Genomic DNA, 14,692 nt, shown 5'->3' on the forward strand with positions numbered 1-14,692 from the left:
GATATAATATGGACAAATTGTTATATATGACTATATGTGATATATATAAAATCACACAGTGCTTATAAAACTACTTAGTACTAGTCTTAAATGCAATTTTGTGCCTCCTTTAATAGATAAATTACTAATAGAGCTGCTCCCTGCCCATGAACCTTCAGGTTTTGGTTTTTTGGGGGTTTTGGGGTTTTTTTTTTTGTTTTGGGTTTTTTTTTTTTAAGTCAGAGGAATTTAGTCTGTTCCTTGGTAACAGTATGCTTTCTCTCCATTTGAAAATGCTTCCTTGTTGTCTCTGAGGAGATGCTGTTTTGTTTGTTTCTGTCTTAGTTAATTTTAAGGTGATTGCTATTAGTGGAACTGATAATAGAATGACTTCATTAACATACTAATTGGTTTTATCATGGAAAGGCCTAAAATACATGACTTCCTGTGTGGATATTTTATCTGATTGTGAGAGAGACTAGATTTATTTTAAAACAAGTGTTAATATTCTCCTGATACTCAGGATAAAAACCGTTGTTTGTTTTTTTTTAAAAAAAAGCTAATACCCAGAGCTGCCAATTAATATAATCCAGTCTGGATTTATGGAAAGTAATTGTATGAACACGAAGCCTCATTGTCACATTTGACACAGGAGCATTTTAGTTTGCAGAAACATTTATGCTTCTGCATAATATTCCCCTACTACTGAAAAAAATACTTCAAAAAATAAAAACCCACACGCAAAGCACTAGAAACTGTGTAATTTTGATGATGGTGTTAAATGTTAGTGATGGGTCAAAAGCTCTCAAAGTGATTCAGCATTAAAACAAATAACTCGGGTTGTAGAGACAATATTGTTAACAGATTTTGAGACTAGTTTCAGTGCCTAGTGGGGATGTTCCAAGTACATTTAATTTCATCTGCTAGGAGGTGATAGACGAGTGAACTTACCTGAGGTCTCCTGCATACTTACTTTATATAATTATAGAGGGAAGGCTCTATTTCACAAGGGGAAGGAAACAAGAGTGGCAGCATGGTGGTTACAAAATAAGAAAAAAGATGTGTTTTCTACTCTTGTTTCAGACAAATGTCTCATACTGGCAGTTAATTCAATATTGAGAAGCGGGGCAAGAAAATCTGCTTCGGTTCTGTGAGACAAAGCTGCTGATTTTGTTAACTGGACTTGCGCTCCCTCTCAATTGCTTGTTTTTCTTTGGCATATTTCCTGTGTTTTGGATAAGTTAGTGAGATCTGAGAATATTTTGGTTTGCCTTTTTTTTTTTTTTTTTCCCCTGAACAACTTGTGCTCAAACTTTGTGAGACTGCACTTGAAAAATGCTCTTCTGTGGGATGGGTACTTGAGAGTTTTTCAAGCAACCAAAAAAGACCTTTGGAGTAAGATTCTTCATAATATCTTTAATAATATTCTTTGTTAGGCCTCTTTTGATTGAATGTTTTTAGTTGTTTATAATCTTGACTGAAGTATGAGTCACTGTAAGATGCTTTCTAGTGTTAAAGGAGAGAAATATTATGTATGTGATATTCTGGTGCTTCTAAGTGTTGACTAGTGGGCTTACAGACAGTATCATAGTCCTGTTTATGTAAAAAAGATTAATTTTTAATGGATTATGATTGAAAATGTTTAATTGTGAATGGAATGTAGTTACAAAATATAAAGTTTGAATTAAGTGTTCCAGCTTAGATCCTTTCAAGATTTTTAAACCTGTTTTCTGTGTGTATTATGTTTTCAGCCACTGAAGATGTGTATAAACCGTGGAATCTGGTTGAAAACAAGATTTACGAAAGAAAACTATGCTGTAGTCATTTAGCTGTAAATGTGGCTGGGGAAAATTTAAAATTAAGAATTACGCTTTGGCTAGTGTAATGGGAAATGTCTAGGATGTTGAAAATGGGCCATACCTGGGAAACAAAGGAATTTTTTATGGTGTTTTTCGAGTATTGCATTCTGACTCTGTTCCTCTTTTAAATTTTGTTTTCAGATCTTGAGTCAGATGACTGTGCGTCCATATACATCTTTAATGTAGACCAACCATCATCCTCTGTAAATCAGCCAATTTGTATTCCTCGCCATGGATTGCAGTCTCACTCTTCTCCTCTGTCACCACCTACAAGACTTCAGAGTCATAAGAACTATGAAGGAACTTGCGAGGTACCAGAATCCAAATATAGTCCACTAGGTGGACCCAAACCCTTTGAGTGCCCTAGTATTCAAATTACATCTATTTCACCTAACTGTCATCAAGGGATTGAAGCCAATGAAGATGAATTGCACACAAATGGCACAGAAAATGAATATATGGAAAGGCCTTCACGGGACCATCTCTATCTTCCTCTTGAGCCATCATATAGGGAATCATCCCTTAGTCCAAGCCCTGCCAGCAGCATTTCGTCCAGAAGTTGGTTTTCAGATGCTTCCTCTTGTGAATCCATTTCCCATGTTTATGATGATGTAGACTCGGAGCTAAATGAAGCAGCTGCTCGATTTACCCTTGGTTCTCCTTTGGCATCTCCTGGTGGTTCTCCAAGAGGTCCCAGTGATGAATCTTGGCAGCAGCCTTATGGATTTGGGCATGCCTTGTCACCTAGACAGTCTCCCTGTCATTCTCCTAGAACTAGTATTACAGATGAAAATTGGCTAAGCCCTAGACCAACATCAAGGCCCTCATCAAGACCTACATCCCCCTGTGGGAAACGACGACACTCCAGTGCTGAGATCTGCTATGCTGGTTCTCTTTCTCCTCACCATTCTCCAACTCCATCACCTGGCCATTCTCCCAGAGGAAGCGTAACAGAAGACACGTGGCTAAACACTTCCATCCATAACATACAAGGCCTTAATTCTGGCCTTTCACCATTTCAGTGTTGTACAGAGACTGATATTCCTCTAAAAACAAGAAAGACCTCAGAGGATCAGACTGCCACTTTATCTGGAAAAATAGATATCTGTCCTGAAGAACAGGGTAACTTATCGTCATCCCTTGAAACTGCAGTAGATGACTGCTCTGGATCTCAGCACACCTTGAAAAAAGATTTGCCCGGAGACCAATTTCTTTCTGTTCCTTCGCACTTTACTTGGAACAAACCAAAGCCTGGTCATACTCCTATATTTCGGTAAGTGATTAGAAAGTCCCGATGCATTAAGACTTCTTAAAGAAAACTTCTTGTAGGCAGGTAGATGATATCATTAGGAAAAAACCAAGTTGAGACACCAAATACCCATGTTTTAAAAATACAGTAGATGCATTGTAACATAGGATTAGTTTTATTTAAATAAAGTTTGTTTGGATACATGCACAGCCCAGCTGAATCAAATGACTGCAGATTTTGCGCGTGCTTTGCAGTTCCATCTAAGCAGTTAACATTTTAATATAGCTAAAGAAACCTGACTTACACGATTTTATAAAACTGTGAGACCACAAAAGAGGTGGGGAGTTTATTTGCTTTTGTTTGTACTTGTTTCTTTGGGCTGATAGAATTCTAGAAATAGAATAGAGAAAAAAATTTGCACGCCATACTGAAAATCATCCAGAAAGAATTGATTTCTGGGCTCTAGTTCCAAGGGTATTTCCACTATCATGGCACTGAGTTAACTAGCTCTTTCCTTTTGTAGTCCTGTCACGTGCTAGCAGGATGATTTGTGGAGGCTCAGAAGAGGGAACTAGTTTGGTTGGGGGAAAAATTCACCCTCTTTCCCATTCTGTTACTTTCTTAGATGGAGCAGTTCTGTAATCTTTCCAACTACATAGCTCCTGGAATCACTTTGCCAGTACAATGCAGTGGGTGGAGTAGGAATGAGAACTCCTTAAGCAGTGTTGCTGCTGGATGGACAGATGCTGTGATTACTCAGCTCAAGTTATCCATTTGATTCCTGAACCTTTTTCTTGCTCTACTAGGTTTTAAAAATAAGGGGTAGGGAGGTACTGGGGGGAAGAAGCCATGGACATTTTGTAAGAAAGGTACATTAGATTAATATCTGTAAAGCACAATTATCCATATAAAAGCCATATTATAGGTTTGAATGTCAATGCTTCCATGCTAGTCCGTATTGATTTTAAAATAACTTTGATTAAAATAGTATTGTTCTGTCCACAGGCAACGCTTAAGGTTTGCTCTTCAAGGACATAGTGGATGAAGCAATTCCTTTTTCTTGGGTGGGGGGCGGGGAGAGATAGAGGAAAAAAACAAAGCTTAAATCCTAAAAGTTAATGACAAAATATTCAATAAGAAGTGTTATTCTCATTGCAAAGTCATCTTTGCAAAGCACTTGTTTTCACACTTTGTATTTTTAATTTTAGAAAGAATGGCTTAGAAAATATTAATGGTTTTAACATTTTCCTCCTCCCTACCACCTCCTTCCCCCAAAGTAGGTGAAGCAAAATAAAGAAAGAAATGTTTCTGACCAAGCTTCAGAGATGCCCTATAGGAGGCTTTTTTCCCTGCCTCTCAGAGTTTTAAATTCTTAGCAGAAAACTAGAATTAACTATTGCCCAGTAAGCCAAGCTTACTGAAGAGGTATTCTTTTCAGGGACCTCCCTCAAAAGCAGAACTTGTTGAAAATTGGATGCTGGCTTTCATGGCAACGTGCTAGTTTTTATATAATTCCCCTTTCTAGTGGCTTTTTCCAAATTCAGATATCATTCTTGCATCATTTTAATGTCTCGATATGTTATTTCCTGATGACTTGTCAGATGAACAAGCCTGTTGGAAAAAATGTTTTAGAATACCTGTTCTCATTCTCTGTTGGGTACATGAATATTCTCAGTGATGGAACATAGAAGTACTCAGTCATCTTTTAAAGATTGCTATAGCTGACCCTTTCCATGCGCGTTTTAGTCATAGAAATAATGGAGAAAATTCAACTGTAACTTTTACTATTGAGTACCTAAGAAGGAAGTTACAAACACAGATGGGTGAAATATAAACCAACACTTTCAGGGTACAGTGAAACATCCTTAAAACAAATGGAAGATAAGCACATAGCCTTAAGAGCTTCCCGAAGGGTAACTTCTAATGGGTACTATCAAATAGACTTCAGTGTTCATCTGAGTTCTAACAATGAACTTTTCAGTTTTACTACTGAACATATCCCTATGTGTTGATAGATCAGTGTCACACAGAAGGCTCATTTTTATCAATACAAAACTTCTGTTAATTTTAAAACCAAGTTTTGTATAAATTCTTTACAAGTTGTCAACTAGCTTAGATTGTTAATACCTAAAAATATTTAAACAATGCTTATTCAGCCATTTTGTCATTCTTGCATAACTGTATAACCACAGATTTTCATTTCTCCTCTCCTCAGAAATGTATTGATTTTAGTGAGTAGAAGTGGGGTTTTTTTTTTCTTTAAAGTCCTTCTGCGTAACTGTTTATGAATGTGAAGTTTAACAGTAAAGATGCAAAGCTGCTAGCTGGAAAATTCTGTTTTACCAGATATGAAACTACTGTGTTGACAGATACATTAACTGTCTTGAAGTTTTGGGTTTTTTTTAATTCTGTTGCATTCTGCTCATCTGTTAATAAAGGTGTTCAGTCTGTTACTAGAATCTTTTCATTCTAAGTAAAACAATGATAACTATTTTTCCTTAATTGTGTATTTTGGAATTGTATTACATTTATGTAGGATACTCAACAGTCCTAAGTTGGCATTTCTGTTAGCCCGCAGGCTAACATAGTTCATAAAAGGCGAGCACTACTGAAGGGTAAAAGCACATGAACATATAGGCATGTGGCAAGATTGGGTGTGGATCTATGGTTCTTTTGTGGGATGACCAAAATAGTTACAAAAATAGATACTCACTTAAACCCGCTTCCTCTTGTAGTGGGGACAACTGAGCAGAACTGAATAAAAATCAATTTTACTGTTTTCATTAAGAAGTAAAAATATTTTTTCTATGTCAGAATTTACTTAGAAGCTGGTACTGAAGAACTTAACTATTAAGCTGTATACATTTGCTGGCAAAAATGTAGTCTGACTATTGAATTAGTGGAAATGGCTGCTTTGGCAACTGTATCCTCAGTGAAATGTTGAATTACTTAGCAGTTGTAGCCTGTTCCACGGGTGCTATGAGAGCATGCATCTTCAGTATGTTAAAACATTTCATTCTGTCATATAATATTTTATAATTTTGATGCTTATAAAGTAGGGGAGCTAAGTTGACTCTTATGTTTTATGAATAAAAATGAAATGCAAGAAGATCCACTGTTTCTTAGATAGTTTATGACAGTGACCAAAAGTGAGCACCTCAGTTGTCATAAAGACTTAGATATTAATTACAATTTATATCTTTATTATGTATAGTAATATATTAATTGTAATATAAATTACAATATATTATTACAATTAACATGCTTTTAAAATGTCTTCATTGTATTGTCAAGTACAAAGTAACGCATGAAGTAAACTGGAGTATTGATTCCAAGCATATGAAGTGACTGACCAAGTGTGCACAGTCAGCTGCAATAAACTGACCCCTGGTATAAGTGGGGATAACTTGCCTCCCCTGTGACATGGTGTGAAACGTGCAGTTAGCGCCTTCTTCTCTGAATGCTATCTAAAGTTTTGTAAATCTGTAATCTAGTTTATCTGTCAAGTCCTGACCATGTTTTCCTTCTTTTTTCTATGTTCAGTAAGTGTGCAATACTTAACAAAATTAAAAAATATGCAACATGCTTTTGAGCATTTTAGTCATATTTCAGATGCCATCCAAACTATTTTGTTAGATGACAGCTTGTTATTTGGCCACAGAAACCCATAATCTGCCAGTGTGTAGCGTATGAAAAATGTATGTGTATTATGTGCCCTGAGTCACATTTCTGCTTCCTTGTCAAAGATAAGTCTAGACAAGTGACAATGGACAGAACCAGTGCAACAATTCCTTTCAAACAGGTAAAAAGAAACTAGGTAGTGTCTTCTGTATCTAGAAATAGTGAAGGCGTCTGTAGATGATGTCATTAACCAAGTACCTTGGCAGATGAGCACTCTTTCAATGGCAGATTAAATTGGTCATTTTACAGAATATTCAGCAATTAAGTTATTCGATAACTGTATTTATTACATTGTTACTCTTATTACTGTTATTTAATATACCTCTTTCTTCAACCCCCTAGCCTCCTACCAGGATGACGGATAAGAAATGGCTTTATCTGTGTGTGTCATGTTTCCCTCCCCTCTGCTTGGAAAATCCCTTTCTTTTTGGGATCTTAATGTAGTTATAGTAGATCTGACCTCCCCATTTGCTTAGTACCCTAACATTTCTTGAAGATGCTGATTTTACAACTTTTTATTGCACATCTACTGTTATAGCTTGAGTTTTACTCACAGAAAAAACTCAAGGTTTGTCTGGTTGTTTTGGTTTTTTTCCCCACTAAATCTCTTTAAAAGGCCTGTTTCTGGGCTTTTGCATAAAGTTATTTCAGATTCTTTCATTAATTGGATTCTCTTTTTCTTTCACTCCTTTCCCGAATTCTGTATTGGCTGTTGGAAGGGAAACATAGATGCTTGAAGTTCATTTTCTTATTTAGGTAGCCTATGTCAGTATAGGTTATAGTCTAGAAGAATACCAGAGAAAGTGTTTCTTCGTAGAGTCTATTCATATTCAAATATCTAAATTTGATCCACTTGCTCACACTGAGGCACCATCTGAAAGGGGTTAGTATGCTCATGTGAATTATTTTAAGTGTATCCTTAAGTCTTTGAAACTTTGTGAGATTTCTATTTAGTAGGTGTTATTTATGAAACCATGTAATGTTAGGAAGCTCCTCAAGACTGATCCCTTTTATTAAAATGCTCTTGTTTGGATTCCAGTCAGCCTCTTCGAGTACAAAGCTGCCGTATTAGGAAGATGAGTAGCAAATAGTATTTTGAAGTGATATGTACAGTTGTTGTACAGAAATTAATGGTCTTGGTTACAATGTATATAGGTGTCTGATCCATCTCCCCTGAAACAGGTTCACAGTTGTAACACTTCCAGAAAGTGCAAAAAAAAAAAAAGAATTAGAAAGTCTGTTTTACAATACTTATTTTAAACTTGATCAAGGGGAATATAAAGAGTATAGGGATGACCCAGAAACCTCCACTGAGCAATCGATATAATATAATAAAATACAATAGAACACAATACCTTTGGTGAGGACTTGTCACTGAAAGTACAATTCATAAGAGATCAGCAATATTTATGCTGTTAACAGCCATGGTTACGGTGTTCTGGAATTAACAACCATCACAGGTATGGCCAGCACTGATGTAGATAACATGGGGCATTTTGTTAGAAGAGTGGTCAATGATGATGCAATTGAAAATTATGGGGGTTCTGTTATTTTTGTGTTTAGGTTTGTTGTTTTGTTTTCTTTTGCTTTAAACTTACGACTTTCAAGTAGGTCTTGAGAATCTAATTTGTGTCTCAAGCAAATAGGCTCTTTGCAGGGTAGTAAACTTAATGAGTCATTCATTTTTTTTCTTTCTTTAGCCCCTGAAGTATTTGATGGGAACAAATGGTGCTTTTGTGTCTGGGAGATAACCAGGCAATGTTCACTAATGGTCAAAAATCTTGAAATAAAACCTAGTTTCTTTTACTGTGTCTTCTCTAATGGAATTCTTATTATCTTCAGACTGCTGTGTCACAAATTTAATCTAGAGCACTGAGAAGTGATGGGATAGCAAGTATTTTCTTTGTTCCAGTGGTGATGAACAAACTGGCTTTGATAGATGTATTTACAGCTCAGGAATCTCTAGTGATGGATACTTGAGAGTATTTTACCTGCGATTATCTGGCAGTTACCACTGGAAACGAGGATTGCTGACAATGTTGCCTACTCTCTTGGAGAAAAAAAGTAGTTTAAGTATAGTGGTAGATGGCCGAATACTTGGAAAAGCTGCTTCTCTTGTCTGAATCCTTCTCTTGGAAGTCTGGAGAGCAGAGAGGAACAGAATTATGTTCTATTTTTAACATAACTATTGGGACTTTGGTCTTAATTTTAAGAAGAATAAATCTTTCAGTGTGAGTGGACTATAGGCAAACTGAGTCTGCTAAGTAGTTATCTCATTTTGATAAATAGAAATAACACCAGCTATGCTATGTTAGCAAAACTTTAAAGTGAAAATACTTGCAAGTCGCTGACTTTGAAGATAAGGACCCACTTAAGTGAGACAAGCAAGAGAACTTTGAACTTCATAGACTTCTAATAAGCTAGGCTATTGCTGTAATGTTTACACACCATTAATGAATCCAGAGAAATTCAGGTAGTGTTTGATATGGGACCTTTGTGCTGTACACATGATTCAGCTCTCTACTTTGTTCTGAAATGATACAGATTTTACTTGGCAGTATACTGTATCAACACCCTGAAAGCATAGTTACTGTGGGTCTGCTAGGAGTAGTACAGGGATATTTTGAATGTAAACAGTATTTTAAAAGTCTATTGATAAGCCACTGTGGCAACTGGAATGGCCCCAAAATGTTTAACTTCAAAATTACTGCACCAGGGAAAATGTCGCTTTGTTCTAGGTAGTGAAGGTTGGAACATAGTTATGATTTGAGGTTCTTTGGGGTTTGCAACATTGACTTGTCATAGGATATGCTGTTGGTTAATCTCTGCAAAAACCTGGGATGAGGGAAAGATGTGGAATATCCATTATATGGTCAGTGAGCTTTTTCTCACAGTGACAGATTTGGATGTGTTGGGAGGAGCTGTAAGTGGAAAGTGTTATTTTTGCTGCAAGTAAGAAAGAATAACTCTAGGAGATCTGTGAATCTCAACCAACAAAGGAAATGAGAACTTTCACAAGCATCTTGAGATCTTAGTGGGTATCTTTGAAAGGTTATTACAAGAATTAATGACTACAAAGAGGCAGGAACATGTTCATACAGAGTGGCTAAAGTCAGTTCTTATATCAGTTCCACCTGTGTTCAAAAACTTTCAAAGCAGGGAGTCAAGGAAAGCATTAGACTAAACCTGAGCTAATTGAACATGTGCTTCAGCTGAGGTACCAGCATTAGCAGTTTGTCTGCACAGAGCCCCAGCTGTTTGTCCAATGAATTACCCAGGAAGAGTGCTACAGATGGAAGGTAACTGTTTTAAGTTTTTAACTGGATTACTTTTAGTGGCTCTCATAGGCTTTGTTCTTCCTTCTGTCCCACATGTACTGCTGTGGGGTCACAGTCATGCAAACAAGCAATCTTGTTTCTGGGGTTTGTTTCTTCCTGTGCGAGAGAGGCATAGTCAGCCCATGAGCTGGGCCCTGACTTCTACAGGTCTGAATACTGAAGTCCATATGGACACATTTGGCTGTCCTTATGCTGAACATTAGATGTTTCCTCATCAATTTGTGCAGCCTGAATCAGTTCTGTTTTAGAGATAATGGTCACAGAGGAAGAAGGTATCTGTTAAATAATACTGATAAAATTATCACTGAAGTGATGGTTTTAAATGCAGTGGCTTCTGCTGAGGATGCTACTAAAGGGTTCCTTCTTTACTTCTGAGTTTCCTTTAATAGCTGCTGTTCTCTGAAGCCTTTAATCTTGATGTGATAGGAGTATGAGCTTTTGGAGGCTTGCATTAATCAGATTATAAAATTCTCTTGGTATTACTGGAAGAAGGTTTACAGATTGGTGCTGTTTCAACAACATGCTAAGATTTGATTTAATGAAAGTTTTAGAATGACTGTCACTCATTATTTCTGTTTCCTGACATGTGATTTGGTGCTTTACTACTAGGTTACTGCATTGCTAATAAGGTTTTTACTCATTTAAAGAAAACAAGAAATTAGAGAAACTTCTGTAAAAAACTAAGTCACAAGCTATTGTAACAGTAATTTGGCAATGAACTGGGTATAATTTTGTGATGAAACTTGGAAGTGTCTGCAAATGCATTCCTCCCCCATCAAGTCTGAAAAGTGAGGGGGTTTAAATAACAAATGTTCTTATTTCTTTTAATTTTTTTATCTAAAATGACTTGAAAAAACCCCACAGTCAGCAGCTCATCTGGGTTCTGGGTTCTGAATGCAGAGTTAGATGGCTTTATTGATAATGCAAATGCTATTGTGCTGTGTGTAAGCTGGGGAGACAGAAATCATTTTGTAACACCAAATTTTTGCTTGCTTCTGCAGCAGCTGAGCTTCCTATTCTTAAACACGTTCCAGGTATTTTAAGACTAATGCAGCTCTGAATTTTGAACTTATGTAAGTTCTGAACTATCAGAGATCATTGGAGTTTGATGCACAGTTTTCAACTGATAAAATAACTGTGAGTTAAAAGTCTAGCAGTTTTACTGCTGATCCTCACCTAATAGTATAGATTGAACAATATATTCTTGAGAACAGATTGATGGGCCGAGGCCAATTGTATGAGGTTCAACAAGGCCTAGTGCCAGGTCCTGCACTTGGGTCACAACAACCCCATGCAACGCTACAGCTTGGGGAATAGTGGCTGGAAAGCTGCCTGGCAGAAAAGGACCTGGGGGTGCTGGTTGACAGCCAGCTGAATATGAGCCAGCAGTGTGCCCAGGTGGCCAAGAAGGCCAATAGCATCCTGGCCTGTATCAGAAATACTGTGGCCAGCAGGAGTAGGGCAGGGATTGTCCCCCTGTACTTGGCACTGGTGAGGCCGCACCTTGAGTACTGTGTTCAGTTTTGGGCCCCTCACTACAAGAAAGATACTGAGGTGCTGGAGCCTGTCCAAAGAAGGGCAATGAAGCTGGTGAAGGGCCTGGAGCACAAGTCATATGAGGAGTGGCTGAGGGAACTGGGGTTGTTTAGTCTGGAGAAAAGGAGGCTGAGGGGAGACCTTATTGCTCTTCACAACTACCTGAAAGGGGGTCGTAGCGGGGTGGGTGTTGGGTGATAGGATAAGAGGAAATGGCCTCAGGTTGTACCAGGGGAAGTTCAGATTGGATATTAGGAAACATTTTTTCACCAAAAGTGTTGTCAAGTGTTGGAACAGGCCACCCAGGGAAGTGGTTGAGTCACCATCCCTGGAGGTATTTAAAAGACACGTAGATGTGGTGCTTAGGGACATGGTTTAGTGGTGGAGTTGGCAGTGCTAGGTTAACAGTTGGACTCGATGATCTTAAAGGTCTTTTCCAACCTAAACGATTCTATGATTAAATGCAGTAAAGCTAGCAGCTTCAGACTTGCTTTCCCATATCTAGCATCTGGTACAAAAATAGCATTGCTTCATATCAAAAAGTGTTCAAACTTGTTACCTCTTGCCCACTGAATGCTGACGTGATTCTTCTCATTTGGTATTGATTTCTACATAGTATTAAAAAAAACCCAAGAGTTTGTAGACTGTATTCTGATACTCTTTTAAGTGTCCAGGTTTGTGGGTTCATGTGACTTTCAGAAGGTGACAGTGCTGGCTAGGAAGTTCCCACTCTGCCTCCCTCCCAATAGTTCTGTTTGAAGAAGCTGTATAGACAGCTGGGGCTCTGGTAAATTAACAGGATTCAAAAATTTACCTTTCAAAATGAAATAAAGTTAGATCACTGATCCAGTTCAATATGTATCTCTACAGCATTTGTCTCAAAATAAAGTGAAAGGGTGATATGGAAGCAGAATACATTAAACTGATATCCTCACAGGGCAGAAAGGTGCATGACAGCATACCCTAAAACCTGAGATTCCACTGCTGCTGAGAAGTTGAGGGTGATGGACACAGCAAGAAAAATATTCAGAGAGAAACAACAGTTTGGGTATCCAACATCAAACTTCAAAGGGAAGCAGCTGTAACTCTCTAGCCTGCTACAACTAGAAAATATCAGTTTGATGCAGCACAGCCTCAAAGGCTGTGTAATTTATTTGGAGAACTGTGTTTTGAAAGCTTTCCAATTTTTTGATGTTTCAGGCATCTGCACATGCATTGTGTGCTTGGTTACTCTCTCATGCTGGTATTTTCTATTTGTTTTCAAAGACTGACAAAATCTTGAGACTTGGTTATTTTCCTGTCTCCATGTTTGTTCTAGTATTCCAAATATTTTTTTAGGAGATAATGTGAGTCTGATACAGCTTGTGCCACGTTTTTATTAGTTAATTGCAGAAGGAGTAAACCTCACAGAGAAGCTGTATGGAGAGTGGTCACAAGCAACAAATAATTTCTTCTTGACTGAGTTTAATAATAAACTTTCAGTAATACCTTCCAGTAATTGGTATATAGTCTGTGGGGGGTGGGTGTGTGTTATACCTAGTTCTCTTAGAGACTGTATATGTTCACTCTGTATACCAACTATTTTGACATAGACCATTTGGTTATATGGGAGGAAAAAAGGTTTCCAGAAATACTAAAGAAAAATTTCTTGCATGCTACGTTTCTTTTTAAACTCTTCTTAGTATCTTCTAATCCTGACGTTTTCTTTCCTTTTTCAGACTGAAGACTTGAGTCCTCTTCTCCTTCAGTAGCTATAAAAGTGAATGGCAAGGTCTAGTTGATAGCCAATAGTAGCATTTAGGCAGTACGTCTTGGCCTGTGGTAAGTATCTGGAAGGATTGGGCTTATACTGCATTCCTGTCAGTTTCCTCTCTTACTGCTGACGTCACCAGTCCTCTCCTACCCAGTAAATACTATTGCTGTGGAAGGACCAGTCATCAGACCTCCTTACTGGTGGAAGGAGAGTCTTTGCTGTACACTGAACGCCTGTGGAGATGATCTATTGCTCACATTTCTTCCTTTCAGTAAGAAGAAAGGGAAATGCTCTTTTTCCTCCCATTGCTCTCAGAAAGGTGATTCAGGAGATAAGGCTTATATTACAATGTTAGCTCTCTCCTGAAGTGCACAGTAGAGGTACTCCATGAAGCAGCAGGTCAACAGGCTTGTAGGTTGTTCTCCTGTAGGAGGCCAGCAAGTGGTGCCGTTTCTTCTCCCTCTTTTCCATGCTTAGCAACAGCGATTTTTGTGGTAAAAGGTAGATGTATGGTGCTGCAGGCTGAGCCCAAGTCCGTCCAGATACTTGCTAAAGACAGAGCTTTCTTTTCTTTTTTTGTTCACTCCAAACATTATCTTCCTTCTCAACTGTGGATATGTTTTATACATCTTAGCTAAATTCTCCAGAAGGTATAATTTATCTTTCCTGGACCTGTGGCTATTTATGTTTGTGGAAATTTGCATGGCTTTGGATTGGTGGTGGGGTTTTTCCTGACTTCCTGTAAAGCAGAAAGAAATGGAATTGAGCTTTATCAGATGATGATACAAACCAGTATTTGTCCATCTCTTTAAAACCTAATTTGCTTTCCCTGCTGGTCAGAGTAAGGTAGTACAAAACTACTTTAATAGAAGCTTATTTTTATTGAAAGTGTTCTTGTTTGGTACACAATGCTATAAACGTTCACTTTTAAATGTTCATAAATTAATTTGCTCTACCAGGTAATTACTGACTTGAATCTGACTGTTCATCTTATTAGAATCATAAGTCTATAAATCTATGCAGGTAAAAGGGTAGGTATGAAAACATTGGTGACATCACATGGCTTATTTCCCTTTGAGGTTCTTCCGTATTACTTCTATTACTGCATTTTGTTCTCCTTCCCTGGAGTGACTTTGCTACTGTGTGTAAGGGTATATATAATCTGTGGATAAGCTAAGTATGTACTTCAGGTGTCTTTGTCTGTTGCAGTAAGTCTTTATGCTTGGATAGGACTACTAGCTTTAAAATTTTGGATCATCATATAGTGTTAATTTTAACAATAGTTAACAAAGTGCAG

General features: G+C 37.6%; 1 protein-coding gene across 3 annotated transcripts in view; it reads left to right on the plus strand.

The window, feature by feature from the left end:
- The window catches only part of NFATC3 (nuclear factor of activated T cells 3), an 80,594-nt gene that overhangs the window by 19,025 nt on the left and 46,877 nt on the right, over nucleotides 1–14,692 (plus strand). For all 3 annotated transcript variants that reach the window (XM_052795524.1, XM_052795525.1, XM_052795523.1), the window contains exon 2: nucleotides 1,980–3,111. In XM_052795524.1, coding sequence (XP_052651484.1) covers nucleotides 1,980–3,111 — 1,132 coding nt within the window. The remainder of the gene's footprint in view (nucleotides 1–1,979; nucleotides 3,112–14,692) is intronic.

The sequence above is a fragment of the Harpia harpyja genome, chromosome 9 (genome assembly GCF_026419915.1).
Source record: "Harpia harpyja isolate bHarHar1 chromosome 9, bHarHar1 primary haplotype, whole genome shotgun sequence".
NCBI lineage: Eukaryota > Metazoa > Chordata > Aves > Accipitriformes > Accipitridae > Harpia > Harpia harpyja.